General features: G+C 45.3%; 1 protein-coding gene across 1 annotated transcript in view; it reads left to right on the top strand.

Moving 5' to 3' along the window:
* TMEM131 (transmembrane protein 131) overlaps positions 1-16,422 on the top strand; it is a 489,982-nt gene that overhangs the window by 304,314 nt on the left and 169,246 nt on the right. Inside the window, exon 12 of the mRNA XM_030201383.1 lies at positions 11,677-11,785. Within this exon, the coding sequence (XP_030057243.1) occupies positions 11,677-11,785 (109 nt within the window). The remainder of the gene's footprint in view (positions 1-11,676; positions 11,786-16,422) is intronic.

The raw sequence follows: 16,422 nt of genomic DNA, 5'->3' as shown, positions 1-16,422 counted from the left end.
AAAGATCAACCTTGAGTTCACTAGCAAGCCATCTCCTCCTCCTCTTCACCCTTCAACCCTCTCCCTCAACCAACCAACCCAGGCCTCTTTCTCCTCCTTTCCTGACATCACCGAGGAGGAAACCGCTCACCTTCCCTTCTCGAAATGCACCACCTGTTCCTCTGATCCCATCCCCACCAACTTACTTACCACCATCTCTCATACTGTCACCCCCTCCATCTGTCATATCCTCAACCTCTCTCTCTCCACTGCAACTGTCCCTGACACCTTCAAGCACGCCGTAGTCACACCTCTCCTCAAAATCACTTGACCCTACCTGTCCCTCCAACTACCGCCCAATCTCCCTCCTACCCTTCCTCTCCAAAATACTTGAGCGTGCCGTTCACAGCCGCTGCCTTGATTTTCTCTCCTCTCATGCCATCCTCGATCCACTTCAATCCAATTTTTGCCCTCTTCACTCGACAGAGACAGCACTCTCTAAAGTCTGCAATGACCTGTTCCTAGCCAAATCCAGAGGCCACTACTCCATCCTCATCCTCCTCGATCTATCTGCTGCTTTTGACACTGTCTCATGATTTACTCCTTGCCACACTGTCCTCATTTGGGTTCCAGGGCTCTGTCTTCTCCTGGTTCTCCTCCTATCTCTCCCACCGCACCTTCACTCTCATGGCTCTTCCTCCACCCCCATCCCATTATCTGTTGGTATTCCCCAGGGATCTGTCCTCAGACCCCTTCTCTTCTCAATCTACACCTCTTCCGTGGGCTCCCTGATCTCATCTCATGGCTTCCAGTATCATCTCTATGCTGATGACACCCAGCTGTATCTCTCCACACCAGACATCATCATGGAGACCCAGGCAAAGGTATCAGTCTGCTTATCCGACATTGCTGCCTGGATGTCCAACCGCCACCTGAAACTGAACATGTCCAAGACCGAGCTCATTGTCTTTCCACCAAAACCCACTTCTCTTCCTCCACTTTCTATCTCAGTTGATAACACCCTCATCCTCCCCGTCTCATCTGCTCGCAACCTCGGAGTCATCTTCAACTCCTCCCTCTCCTTCTCCGCGCATATCCAGCAGATAGCCAAGACCTGTCGCTTCTTCCTCTTCAACATCAGCAAAATTCGCCCTTTCCTCTCTGAACACACCACCCGAACTCTCGTCCACGCTCTCATTACCTCTCTCCTTGACTACTGCAACCTACTCCTCACCAGCCTCCCACTTAGCCATCTATCCCCCCTTCAATCTGTTCAGAACTCTGCTGCACCTTATATTCCGCCAGAACCGATATACTCATATCACCCCTCTCCTCAGGTCACTTCACTGGCTTCCAATCAGATACCGCATTCAGTTCAAGCTTCTCCTTCTTACCTACAAATGCACTCAGTCTGCTGCCCCTCACTACCTCTCTACCCTCATCTCCCCTTACGTTCCCGCCCGAAACCTCCATTCACAGGACAAATCCCTCCTCTCAGTACCCTTCTCCACCACCGCCAACTCCAGGCTCCGCTCATTCAGCCTCGCCTCACCCTATGCCTGGAACAACCTTCCTGAGCCCTTAAGCCAAGCCCCCTCCCTGCCCATCTTCAAGTCTTTGCTTAAAGCCCACCTCTTCAATGCTGCTTTCGGCACCTAACTCTCACCTTTCAGGAAATCCAGACTGCCCCAATTTGACTGCCCCTATCAGACTGACTGTTCACTTGTCCTTTAGATTGTAAGCTCTTTGAGCAGGGACTGTCCTTTATGTTAAATTGTACAGCGCTGCGTAACCCTAGTAGCGCTTTAGAAATGTTTAGTAGTAGTAGTAGATTCTATTCCAGGTACTTCCTTGTGCAAAAGAAAACAGGGGGGATGCGTCCCATCCTAGACCTAAGGGCCGTGAACAAATATCTGGTCAGAAAAAAGTTCAGGATGGTTTCCCTGGGCACCCTTCTTCCCATGATTCAGAAAAATGATTGGCTATGCTCTCTGGACTGGATGCTTACACTCACATTCCGATACTTCCAGCTCACAGGAAGTATCTGTGATTCCGTCTGGGAACACAGCACTTCCAATATTATGTGCTGCCCTTTGGGCTCGCCTCCGCGCCCAGGGTGTTTACAAAATGCCTGGCGGTGGTTGCAGCGTCGCTACACAGAATGGGAGTGCATGTGTTCCCTTATCTTGACGATTGGCTGGTGAAGAACACCTCAGAAGCAGGAGCTCTACAGTCCATGCAAATGAATATTCGACTCTTGGAGCTGCTATGTTTTGTCATCATAGTAACATAGTAGATGACAGCAGAAAAAGACCAGCACGGTCCATCCAGTCTGCCCAACAAGATAAACTCATACGTGCTACTTTTTGTGTATACCCTACCTTGATTTGTACCTGTCCTCTTCAGGGCATAGACCGTATAAGTCTGCCCAGCACTATCCCCGCCTCCTGACCACCGGTTCTGGCACCACCGGCTCTGGCACTATCCCCGCCTCCCAACCACTAGTCCCCACCGTCAGTTACCCAAAGTCACACCTTCTTCCAGTTCAACAACTAGAATTCATAGGAGCTCTGCTGGACTCTCAAACAGCTCGGGCCTATCTTACCGAGACGAGAGCAGACAACCTTCTGTCTCTCGTTTCCATGGCATCTCAGCAGATCATGGCTCTGCAGATGTTGAGACTTCTCGGCCATATGGCCTCCACAGTTCATGTGACGCCCATGGCGCACCTGCACATGAGATCTGCTCAATGGACCCTAGTTTCCCAGTGGTATCAAGCTGCGGGGAATCTAGAGGATGTGATCCAGCTGTCCACCGATTTTCATAATTCACTTCAGTGGTGGAAAATTCAATCCTATTTGACCCTGGGACGTCCCTTCCAGATTCCTCAGCCTCAAAAAGTGCTGACAACGGATGCATCTCTCCTGGGGTGGGGAGCTTGGTCCCTCCAGGAATCAGGTCTTCAGATCAATCTGCTGGAGCTGCGAGCGATCTGGAATGCTCTGAGGGCTTTCAGAGATCGGCTGTCCAATCAAATTATTCAAATTCAGACGGACAACCAGGTTGCCATGTATTACGCCAACAAGCAGGGGGGCACCGGATCTCGCCCCGTGTGTCGGGAGGCCGTCCAGATGTGGCTTTGGGCTCGCCGTCATGGCATCTTTCTCCAGGCCCGTATCTGGCAGGCGTAAACAACAGTCTGGCTAACAGATTGAGCAGGATAATGCAACCTCACGAGTGGTCACTCAACTGCAGAGTTGTTCACAAGATCTTCCGAGAGTGGGGCACCCCCTCGGTGGATCCTTTTGCCACTCAGCTCAATCACAAGGTCCCCTAGTTCTGTTCCAGACTTCAGGCACATGACAGGCTAGCGTCTGATGCCTTTCTCCTTCATTGGGGGAAGGGCTTTCTGTACGTGTATCTTCCCATACCTCTGGTGGGAAAGACTTTGCTGAAACTCAGGCAAGACCGCGGAACCATGATTCTGATTGTGCCCTTTTGGCCGCGTCAGATTTGGTTCCCTCTTCTTCTGGAGTTGTCCTCCGAAGAACCATGGAGATGGAGTGTTTTCCAACACCCAAAACGAGGGGGCGCATCTGAATCCTGACCTCCAGTCCCTGGCTCTCACGGCCTGGATGTTGAGAGCGTAGACTTCGCTTCCTTGGGTCTTTCTGAGGGTGTCTCACAAGTCTTGCTTGCTTCCAGGAAAGATTCCACAAAGGTGTGTTACTCTTTTAAGTGGCGGAGGTTTGCCGTCTGGTGTGACAGCAAGGCCCTAGATCCTCACTCTTGTCCTACACAGACCTTGCTTGAATACTTTCTGCACTTGTCAGAGTCTGGTCTCAAAACCAACTCCGTAAGAGTTCACCTTAGTGCAATTAGTGCTTTCCATTATCGTGTAGAGGGTAAACCTATCTCTGGACAGCCTTTAGTTGTTCGCTTCATGAGAGGTTTGCTTTTGTCAAAGCCCCCAGTCAAACCTCAACCAGTGTCATGGGATCTCAACATCGTCCTCACCCAGCTGGTGAAATCTCCTTTTGAGCCGCTGGATTCCTGCCATCTGAAGTACTTGACCTGGAAGGTCATTTTCTTGGTGGCGGTTACTTCAGCTCGTAGAGTCAGTGAGCTCCAAGCCTTGGTAACCCATGCCCCTTATACTAAATTTCATCATAACAGAGTAGTCCTCTGCACGCACCCTAAGTTCTTGCTGAACCAAATTGTCTTGCCAACATTTTTTCCCCGTCCTCATACCCGCCCTGCTGAATGTCAGTTGCATACATTGGACTGCAAGAGAGCATTGGCCTTCTATGTGGAGCGGACAAGCCCCTTCAGACAGTCCGCCCAAATGTTTGTTTCTTTTGATCCCAACAGGAAGGGAGTCGCTGTTGGGAAATGCACCGTTTCAAATTGGCTAGCAGATTGCATATCTTTCACGTATGCCCAAGCTGGGCTGACTCTTGAGGGTCATGTCACGGCTCATAGTGTTAGAGCCATGGCAGCGTGAGTGGGTCACTTGAAGTCAGCTACTATTGAAGAGATTTGCAAGGCTGCGACGTGGTCATCAGTCCACACATTCACATCTCATTACTGCCTTCAGCAGGATACCCGACGCGACAGTCGGTTTGGGCAGTCAGTGCTGCAGAATCTGTTTGGGGTCTAAAATCCAACTCCACCCCCCATAGGCCCATTTTTGTTCTGTTCCAGGCTGCACTCTCACAGTTGTTCTTCGTAGGTCAGTCTCTGTTATGTCCTCACTGTTGCGAGGCCCAATTGACCTTTCTTTGTTGTTTGAGTGAGCCTGGAGGCTAGGGATACCCCACATGTGAGAACAAGCAGCCTACTTGTCCTTGGAGAAAGCGAAGATACTTACCTGTAGCAGGTATTCTCCGTGGACAGCAGGCTGATTGTTCTCACCAACCCACCCTCCTCCCCTTAGGAGTTGTTGTGTTCTGCTTTATTTGCTTTTCATTTAACTGAGGCGGGAACGGATGCGCGCGGGAAGATGGCTGCGCATGCGTGATGCGTCCGTTCCGCGCTCTACTGGCTGTCGCAAAGGTTTTGAAGATTTTGCTAGAAAATCTCCATTCCTGGGGCCGCCGTGGATGCCGACCCACATGTGAGAACAATCAGCCTGCTGTCCTCGGAGAATACCTGCTACAGGTAAGTATCTTCACTTTCATGTTGTTTGAAATTAATTTTAAGCAAAGCTAGTGGTTAGAGCACCAGTCTTGCAATCCAGAGGTGGCCGGTTCAAATCCCGCTGCTGCTCCTTGTGATGTTGGGCAAGTCACTTAACCCTCCATTGCCTCAGGTACAAAGCCCTCCTGGGACAGAGAAATATCCAGAGTACCTGAATGTAACTCACCTTGAGCTACTACTGAAAAAGGTGTGAGCAAAATCCAAATAAATAAAATAAATGTAAACATGTCAAACATGGAGCTACTGAAAGAATTCCAAGATAAAGTTATATAAAGGCACAGATTAGGGAAAGGCTTTAAGAATTTCAATATGTTTGAATATAGTTGGGGCACTTTTGGGTCCATCATTGTAAAATGAGACCTTCCATTTTGTAGCTTCCCACTTCCCACTATTCCACAACCTGTGGGATATTTGCGTCCATCAACCAACAGGGAACTGAAAACTGAGCTGAGATCTCTCTTGGCGTCCAGTCCAGCTTTTCAGTACTTTCTACCTCCAGCAGGTGCATGGATACACATTTTGGCCTCTGGTTCTGGCTGATGTGTTCCTGGTCTAGTTGGTCAAATGGTTCCCAGCAGTGGTAAGTCCGACTAAAGTTTGACTCAGAACTGCTTGGAGGGCTGCAAGTTCTACTTGGTGCAAGGGAGGGATCCTAACTTAGTGCTTGGGGCTGCGTTGTGTTATGCCAGTCAGGGTGAATGGCAGCTCCCGCAGTGGCAGTTAAGTGGTTTCCCCGCTGTGGGTCCCACTGACTGGCGTCTGAGCGTTGTAGTGTGTGCAAACGGTTGGTGGCAGCAGGTTTGGCGCAGCATCCGAATATGCTGGGGACTTTGGACTCTCCAGCAGGGCTGATGTGAAGTTTGATGCAGAAGAGCACGAGAACAGGTGCCATTTTTTCGGGGCCAACTGGCAATGAGGAGCAGCCTCTGATCATGCGCAGAGCAAAACTGCCATTTTACAACCTCAGGGCCCAACAGAGCATTCAGCTGCATCGGGATCTTTGTTTTCTCTGGAGTTTATTTTGCTGTTACACCATGCTTATTTACTGAAGCAAGGACAGTCAGAGTTGCAGCAGAGTGCTTCAGTTTCTTGCCCTGCTGCCCCCCTCCTAAGAGATCTCGTTTAGCCTCATCTGTCTACTTCTGGAGGTCTATCTCTGCTTCTCCCTCCTTATCTGATGTGATCTTGGTCTATTATGAGGAGCTATCATTGAAGGAGCCATTAGAGGAGGGAGAGCTCCCTCTTGAGAAGGGGGAAGACCTGAAAATACTGAGTTTGTTTCATAAAGAGTTGCTCAGTACACTTATTTCTGAGGCATTGATGGTGCTTTCCATTGATGAGCCTTGTGCTTTGACATCAGGAGTTTCATCTTCGTTGATTATGAGTGGGCTTAGAGGTCCTTCTCAGGCCTTCCTGATGCATCCAGACATTCAGGACATAATTACAGCAGAATGGGTCTCGCTGGACTTGGGGCTGAGAGTGGGAAAAGCCATGGCTTGTCTCTACGCATTGGTTCTGGAGGAGAAAGATAAATTGCAATGTGGACTCCCATGTTACGGTGGTGACTAAGACCACCTTGTCATTGGAAGGGGGAATTGCCCTATAAGACCTACAGGATAGAAAGCTAGAAGGCTCGCTGAAACAACCTTTGAAGTGGCCTCTTTGGACTTTCAGTTAACAGTGTGCAGCTTGTTAGTATCTACAGCATCAGTACTCTGCAACACAAGACAAGCACGTAACGCCTAGCTGGAAGCAGGGCTGGCTTACTTGGAGGATGCTATTTATAACATATTACGGGTTATGGCCTGCAATACGTCTTTTGCTGTCACGACATGTCAGCAACTCTGGTTGTGGCATTGGGCGTGTCAAAGTCGCATCTAGTTAATCTGCCATTTCAGAGCAAGTGGCTGTTTGGAGAAGATCTCGGTAACATGTGAAAAGAACTGGGAGAAACTAAGCCACAGCGGTTGTTGGAGGATAAGCCAAAGCCTCTAGTCATCCATCTTCAGGGGGCTCTCGATCTCATTTTCAAGAGAGCAGATGGTACCGGCCTGGTCGTCGGCAATAGGATCAGAAGTCCCGCTTTCAGGCATGCGAGTCTTCTTTTCATGCCTGTATTCCTTTCATGCGGACAGAATGTTCTCATCTCTGTCAACTAGAGCTCCCAATGCCTCCCGAGCTTCGCAGTGATGCGAGGCCTGTCCATTCTTCTATTCCTCCGGTGGGAAGACGTCTTCAGGCATTTCGGGTGGTGTGAGTCAAAATTGCATCAGACCAGTGGGGTGTGGATATTCTTACAGAAGGTTACAAGTTGGAGTACTCCTGACCGGTCGCGCTTCTCTTCTTGAACAGGGAACCAAGGTAGTTGAGGTTCAGGCCACTGTAGATTCCTTGCTGGCGCTGCAGGCCATTGTTCAGTTCTCCAGGCCAAACAGGGACAAGACAGATACTCCATTTACTTCATTGTTCCAAAAAAGGAAGGCACCTTTCATCCAGTCTTAGATCTCAAACCGCTGCCTCAGAGTGCCCCACTTTTGCATAGAGACACTAAGGGTAGTCATAGCTTTAGTTCAAGTAGGAGAATTTCTCACCGAGCTCGATATCAAGGAGGCACACTTATGGCCGCCGCAACAGAGGTTTCTATGTTATGTAGTGCTGGGTAGTCACTTCCAGTTCAAGGCTTTGCCCTTCAGTCTCCCCAGGACACCAAGAATGTGTACCAAAGTTGTGGTGGTGGCAGCTTTCCTTTGGCGCCAAGGAATCAGAGTTCACCCATATCCCAACAACTGACCCATTTGTGCGTCATCCTATTTGGACAGCATGGCAGCAGCAAAGTTGTCCATCTTCTGCAGTCATTGGGTTGGGTGGTCAATTTCGAGAAGAGCAGACTAACTCCATCGCAGATGCAGGAGTGTCTGAGCATTCTGTTTGACTCAGCAAGGGAGAGGATCTTCTTTACAGAATGTGGGAGATCGAAGACAGTTCAACAGATTCGCCTTCTCTTCCATTAAGGCAGGCCCAGGGTCTGGGACTACATTCAGGTTCTGGGGTGAATGACAGCAGCGATTGAAGTGATGTCTAGGTCACGGGCTCATATTGGACCATAATAGGAGTCTTCTCAGCCACTGGTCTCTGGTGTAATAGAAGTACAACCATCATCTTTGGATGCTGGTTACTAGATGGAATATGTAGTGGTGGTTGTTGCCCTCTGTCATCAAAATATCTCTTGTCAGCAATCTTCGCTCTGTGGTAACCCTCCAAAATACTTCGGATATCTGCTTGAACTGAATCTTGTAGACGTTGTTTCTGCTTAAATCTGTATAATCACTGCATAGTCTTCACAACCGGAGAAACTGGCATAATGAGAGTTTCTTCTTGAGATGTATGTCATGGAAACTTGAGTAATGTAAATAGGTATTGCGGTCCATTGGTTTCCTGTAGATAGATGTTTCAGAAGAGTTGTCTGTCTTCACAAGTATATCTAGGAAACTGATGCATTCAGAGTTGTAGGTCATCTTAAAGTGTAGATTGGGATTCCTTGTATTTAGCATTGCAATATCCACAGTTTGTTCAGAAACTGCAATTTTTTTTGTCTCTTAATAGGGGAAGTTACCCTCCCTCACATTCCAGGAGGCTACCCCCCCCCCCCCCCCCCCCCCACATGCACACATATATTCCAAGAGGAAAGTTTAAGGGGAGGTATCTATCCCAGTTCTTCAAACAAAGCTAAAGAAATACGGCAAAGCCTCATATAAGGAGTGTGCCCTCCCAGCCAATAGCCACTTCTAGCATAGAATCAGGAAACATAATATGGACAAACCACATTCCTCAACACCACAGGTGATCCCCTGAAAAAAAAAAACCCACAGAAAAAGAATAACTAAAAAATAAAATCTGCCCAACATCTCAGAATTTGAAAGCTAAAGGCAAAAATAATAGAAAAATAAAGAAAAAAGACCAAAGATGAACCCCTCCCCTTCCTTTTTCTAAAGGATAAGTCCTGCCACTAAGGGCAGAGGTCCATATGAGAAGCATACCTAAATGATGCACATTGACCAAATTAGAAAATCAGATGGTAACAGTAATGCAAAGCTAAAAGGAATCAAAAAAGGGAGCCCCACATGGTATCATATCCAGTTCAAGGTAGCAGAGCAATAAAACATTTATATGCGAATTGTAACCATCCATCTGCTCCCCTTTGTAGAAAATTAATACATACTCAATGTCCAACATTACAGGAGAGCAATGTGAGGAACTGGGGCTAAAGGCAATAGATGGAACCAAATAACAAGAAAGAGGTGGTAGGTAATGTTTTTAACAGAAAGCAACATCAAGGAAGAAGTGGCAAGCAACATTATTAACACAAAGCAGCAGCAAAGTTAGAAAGTATAGGTTGTAGTCTGAGTAACAGGTAGACAGAGGCCACCCCAAGTCCCAAATTAGACGTGTTACCTGACTGTCGCCCAAGGAACAAGAAACTTCGCCCCTGTAAGCCAGAATGGCAGATGACCTCAGGATCTCCCACAATGAAAGATTGTAAGATCCCCACAGCTGCACAAGGTATGTACCATTAGGGTATAATACTTCAGGTATTGAAAATAGATTTCGCCTCTCCGTCATGGCATACCCTCCCCAGGTAAAAGCTGAAAAACTATTCAGTAGTACCTGGAAATCCGCTCTCAAGGCAAATCCCTCCTTTCACTACCCTTCTCCACCACCGCCAACTCCAGGCTCTGCCCTTTCTGCCTCGCCTCACCCCATGCTTGGAATAATCTCCCTGAGCCTATACGCCAGGCCCCTTCCCATCTTCAAATCCCTGCTAAAAGCCCATCTCTTTAATGTCGCCTTCGACTCCTAACCACTATTCAAGAAATCCAGACTACCCCAACTTGTCATTTCGTCCTTTAGATTGTAAGCTCCTTTGAGCAGGGACTGCCTCCCCTTTTTTTTTTGTTAAATTGTACAGCGCTGCGAAACCCTAGTAGCGCTATACAAATGTCAAGTAGTAGTAAATCCAAACCAATGCAGTGAGTCCAGGAAGATAAATCTCTTAGGGAGTGTCAGTCTGATGCACAGTTCTCTTAAGGATCCAAAGAAGAGGTGAAAAAGCTCTCATAATCTGAAACTTGGGTCCAGGTGAGCTACATGTAGAAAGGATAGTGCGGTATAATGCAGTATTGAGTAGTGTAAACAAATTGTACTGTTAACCAGACAGTCAGTGATTCCCGCTGATCTTGGAAAGGCTCCACAGCCTGGGAGAAAAACTGCGTTTTATCCTCATGTTGGACTTGAAGTTTAGTGGGGTACATCAAGGTGGAGGGCATCTTCTTTTGATGCAACATAGAACATGCAGGCATAAATTCTTTGCGGCGGGCTGCTACTGCCACAGAAAAATCTTGAAAGCATATAGTACTTTACTGTTTATATACCAATGAACCCACTGATCAAATTGCTTTCAGGGTCTCTTGTTTATGCACATAGTTGAGTACTTTAAAGATCAACTGCACAAGGGCGCCTTCCTGCCGTCTTGAAGTTTGTCTTCCACACCCAAAAGACATTAATAATGTCCAAATGCAGTTTGAAGTTTTTCAAATCTGGAGTCCACTGATCCTAGCTTAGCCGCTATCTCTCAAAGTTGCAATTCAATAGAGGAAATCAAAGTTGTTTTCATCTGTGATGTGATTTCGGCAACACATGCAGAGCCGATGGAATTAAGCCCAGCCATTTCCTCCTCTGCCATTTTGGGCTCACCGTCTTCACGTGCTGTCTCACTGTTCCAGCGTTTTTTGATGTCATTGCTGCCATCGAAAATTAGATCTGTGATCTTCCCTTTCCTGGACACCTTCCTAGACCTGTGTACACTCCTTAGGTGAAAATGTGACAGTAGGGAGGCTGATGTTACTTTCGGGGCCTAAAAGCTGCTCTCATCGATGTCTGCTCTCTAGCTGGACATCATGTGACCCCCTATGTAATACATTTTAATATGTACATTTTTCATATATTGCTGCTTTAAAAACTTGGTAAGTGTGAAGATTTTTGCAATTCATGGAAAAGACAAAAAAATAAAAAGAAAAGCAAAAGAGAATTGGAAAAACAATTTATTCAATTTCCTATCACAGCAGCATATTCCCTTTTCATCCATAGCATCTATCAAAAACTCAGAACAGCAGGCTGCTAAATTTTCACCCTGATGGGTCTAGCTGATTAGCTCCTTAGCTAGCTAGCCAACTAGATCCATTTTTGGAAAGACACACACATTTAATAGGCCTGAATTGAGCAAGTGTTGGAGCATGCACATACACTGTTTGTAAATAACTGCTTTAATTTAGACAAACTGTAGGTTTTTGTGTATGAACTGCTGGTTTTAGGTCCTTTCACAGCGTCTATATTAGAGCTGTACCGAATAGCACTTTGATTTTGGTTTCATGATTATTATAGTGAATATGCTTGAAAATTTAGGTATTCAGTAATGTATTTTTGGTTCCAATGTCTTTGCAGAGCATTAGACCTACACCTCAGAATGAAGCTATAACAGTACAATTCAAACCAATTACGTTGAAAGCCTCAGAAAATAAGTACACCAAAGTTGCAAGCATTAGTTTTGATGGTAAGTATTTTGCTGATTTAAAAGAAAATCCTGGAGTCTTTCCACGCCTTCCTATCCCAGCATTAAAGTAAATGTTAAAAAAACAAATTTCAGGAGGAGTAGATACATTTGTCCTAGTCTGTTTTTTAATAACATAAATTTTCTTGTCCTTTGCTAGTCAATTCATCTATGATTTTTTTTTTAAATCTCCCCATGCACAGACACTTAGTTGTTAGCAAAGAATGACACGGGGACAGGGAACCGCAGTAACTGCGGGGATTGGGACGGGGACAGAGCTCGCGGGGACGGGGCAGGGACAGATCCCGCGGGGATGGGGTGGGGACGGGGACAGATCCCACGGGGGCGGGGATGGGGACAGAGCACACAGGGACAGGGGACAAACTTTGCCCCCTTGTCATTTTCTACTTTGAAGCCTGTAAAATGAACTGGACTGTTATTTATGTTTAAGTGATGCCTACAAAGATATTTTGATTTTTTGGAAAAACAAACATACTAGATTGAAGCCTGAGATTGTTGATGATTTCTTATTTATCCACAGATTAAAAAAACATAACAATGCTTTATAGAGCATATTTTTCCCCTCTAGGGCTAATAGAACGGGTTGTGTTTTATACCCCTGGACATTTTAGCAGTGTGAATTAGGATTCCTTGGTGTAGTAGAAATCACCTATTGTTGGGGTTGGAAGGGTAGAGGTTGGTGGTGGGAAGGAGGGTTATTATAGCTGCTCATTGTTATTATTGTTCTCTATTTGTAATTTATACACAACAGTTGCACAGCATATTGTTCCTTTTTATATTTTAATAAAAAGGTTTAAATATAAAATCATAAGTGTTCAAGGCTTCTGCAGATGAGGTCAGAGCCTGCGGGGACGGAGACGGGACCTGCGGGGACGGGGTGGGGATGGAGACAGAACCCACAGGGACGGGATGGAGACAAACTTTGTCCCCGTGTCATTCTCTAGTTGTTAGTCCAATATTCCCTTCCCTACCAGCTTGCCCTCTATCCCCATTCATTCCTATTCTTCCCCATTATCACTTGTAGATTTGCTGTATTAGTTTAATTTTACTACACTGGCACTTGCCTCTGTGGTGCATTGTAAGCCACATTGAGCCTGATATTGTTGGGAAACTGTGGGGTACAAATGAGATAATAAATAAATAAATATTTTTCTTTTAAGTTTTGGTCTGTCTGCCTGACAAAAGATGTTTATTTGTTTCATTTTGTGGTGTTTCTTTTCCTCATGTCTGAGATGCAAGACAAGCAACGTTCTTCCCCAAGTGCAGATATAAGATGCATATCAACAGCCATCATGAGGTTTGTTACCAATGTTTGACACGAGACCATAGTACTTTCAGGTAGCAATATGTTGCTTTGAGCAGTTAAAGCTCAGAGAGTCGTGCTAATGGCTAGCTTTTGCTGAGAAAGAACAATCCATTTCCATGAAACTAGTGCTGAAGGCTTGAAATAAGATGATGGAGCTACATCAGCTTTTCCACCACTATGTAGGCATTCCCTCTGGGAGCAAACCTCATGGAAGAATCCTGCCCTCAGCCTCCCCAAGAACATTCCTCAGTATCAACAGATCCAAAAGCACAAGAAATGTTGGAAGAATGAAAGCGTCCTGAATCTAATTCCATCGTTAAACTTGGGCAGGCATTCTGATGAGCAGAATGGAATGAGTGAGAATCTACCCTCAAGTACAGAAATGAAACCTACAATATGCAATACAGGAGAAAAATCTCTTTTTAAAGAAGTAGATCAGCAAACAGTACTGTGGGAAATAGCAAATGTTACTCCAGGAAATATATGTGGATCAAGCCCAGACATATGAATGGTTAAGAAGAGGAGAATAGAAACCTAAGGATGAGTGATCGGTAGTTGCAGTCCAGGAGAGTGGATCACAGACAAGATGATTTACTGCAAGTATAGAAAAGATCCATTACAATGGACAACCAGATTCTTAAAAAACAAAAGTTGGAAATAGTTATTCGTTTTGTAGCTGGCTGTGCAGTGCTGATGGAGACACTTTTTTTTTTAAACATAGAAGCGCTTATGGTGGCATGTCCCATTTTTTTTTTTTTTTTTTTTAGAAACTTTTGTAAACATTACATCATCACTGAAATGGAAGAGCAATGGGATTGTGACCTTGAGAATTGTAGAGAATGAAGAGGTTATATATCTGGACCACAGAATTTTAGTTCATTGCTTGTATGCTGCTGTAGTGGAACATGTGCAGCAGATCCTCAAAAAAATCCACCAGCAAAGCTATAGGCAGTTGCCAAGGATAGCTACATAATGGTGAGAGTTGGCTTGGATTTAGTTTTACTCTTTAGATTGAGGGTATATGCTTTTGGTGAATTTATTTGGCATTGATTAAGTCAGTGACCTTAAATGTTGCCTTTTTTTTTTTTTTTGTAACATTTGTACCCCACGCTTTCCCACTCATGGCAGGCTCAATGCGGCTTATATGGGGCAATGGAGGGTTAAGTGACTTGCCCAGAGTCACAAGGAGCTGCCTGTGCTTGAAGTGGGAATCAAACTCAGTTCCTCAGTTCCCCAGGACCAAAGTCCACCACCTTAACCACTAGACCACTCCTCCACTCCATTTAGTTGTTGTTTTGCTTAATTTATTAAGAGGCCCTTTTACAAAGGCGTAATAGAGCTGCCATGCACCAAATCAACCCTACTGCCGGGGTAGCATGGGAGCCCGGCAGTAGTTCTGAAGTTTCTACCACAGGGAGTGTTCCTGGCAGTAATCATCAGTGCAGCCACATTACCGCTTGCTGCCCGATTTGCCACTGGGCTAGTGCATGAGCCCTTCCCACCTCCTAAATACATGGCGGTAAGGGCTCAGGCAATTAAAAACCACACACTAATCTTAATATTTGCACAAGGCCATTTACTGTTCCATTTAAAAAAAAAAAAAAAAAAAGCCTTTTTCATGCTGTGGTAAAAAGTGTCCCACTGCATGCCAATTTCATGCACCAAAACTAGTGCAGACCACTTTTTAACTTGGCTTAGTAAAAGAACTCCTAAATTAGGGATATCTTCCAGATATATTAAAAGCGGCCCCTGTATGACCTTTTTAAGAAACCTTAAAGCAAATAAACTAAACTCGGCAAACAATTAGCCGATACCCACCCTTCCATTCTTATCAAAGGTGTTGGAGAATGTGATTCTTGGTTAGCTCCAGGATCATGTAGATACTCGGGAAAGTTTGAACCCCTTTCATTTTGGGTTTTGATCAATGTTTGGTATGGAGACCCTTCTAATTTCAGTTCTTGATGTTATTTGCAGGGGTTTTAATAAAATATTTCCTAATAAAACAGACATTTCAGTAGCATTTGATATCATCAATCATTACATTTTTATTATATGATTAGGAACTAATTGGCATCTCGGGTACTGTTTTAGGTTGGTTTGTCATATATCTATAACTGTCAGCAACAGGGTTGGAAAGAGCACTGCATGTTCATCTTGTCTTTCTTTACATTCGGGTATTCCTCAGACTTCACCCTGTCTGCCATATTGTTTAATGTCCACATTGTCCCTGTATGTTGCCTGCTTGATAGTTTGGGTATCCATTATCTGTTTATACACTGGTGATTTTTGATACTAGTGGATGATTCTGTCCTAGCAGTCCTGGAGCATATAGTTGATTTTGTATGAAATCAATAAATGTCTGGACAATTTATTGATAAGGGAAGCAAGGAGTGGGAACAGAATCAGGCTATTCAAAACAGACCCAGGACACTCAACATTTTAATAGAGGATAACTCAACACGGTACCATGTTTCAGCACTGAAAGTGCCTTCTTCAGGAGTCTTGGTGCACGTGTCTGATAATCTTAATTGTTATGTCTTCAAAAATGAAAATTTGTGGTCTTTACAAAGACTACTACTACTACTTATTTCTATAGCGCAACTAGATGTACGCAGCGCTGTACACTTGAACATGAAGAGACAGTCCCTGCTTGACAGAGCTTACAATCTAATTAGGACAGACAAACAGGACAAATAAGAAATAAGGGAATTACTGAGATGAGGATGATAAAATAAGGGTACCGAACAAGTGAGTAAGGATTAGTAGTTAAAAGCAGCATCAAAAAGGTGGTCTTTTAGCTTAGATTTGAAGACTGCCAGAGATGGAGCTTGACGGACTGGCTCAGGAAGTTTATTCCAGGCATATGGTGCAGCAGGGTAAAAGGAACGGCGTCTGGAGTTAGCAGTGGAGGAGAAGAGTGCAGATAAAAAAAAGATTTACCCAGTGAATGGAGTTCCCGGGGAGGAATGTAGAGAGAGTGTAGGGAGAGATGAGAGTGGAGAGGTACTGAGGAGCTGCAGAGTGAATGCACTTGTAAGTCAATAAGAGGAGTTTGAACTATATGCGGAAATTGATAGGGTGCCAGTTAAATGACTTGAGAAGAGGGCTAATATGAGCATAGCGACACTGACAAAATATAAGTCGTGTGGCAGAATTTTGAACAGATTGAAGAAGAGAGAGATGGCTAAGTGGGAGACCTGTGAGAAGCAAGTTGCAATAGTCTAAGCGAGAGGTGATAAGGGTTCTGGTAGTGTGCTCAGAAAGGAAAGGGTGAATTTTGGTGATATTATAGAGAAAGAAACGACAGGTTTTA

Source organism: Microcaecilia unicolor, chromosome 4 (genome assembly GCF_901765095.1).
Source record: "Microcaecilia unicolor chromosome 4, aMicUni1.1, whole genome shotgun sequence".
Taxonomy (NCBI): Eukaryota; Metazoa; Chordata; class Amphibia; order Gymnophiona; family Siphonopidae; genus Microcaecilia; species Microcaecilia unicolor.
Note: the sequence above shows the minus strand (reverse complement) of the source record. Positions and strands in the feature narration are given on the sequence as shown.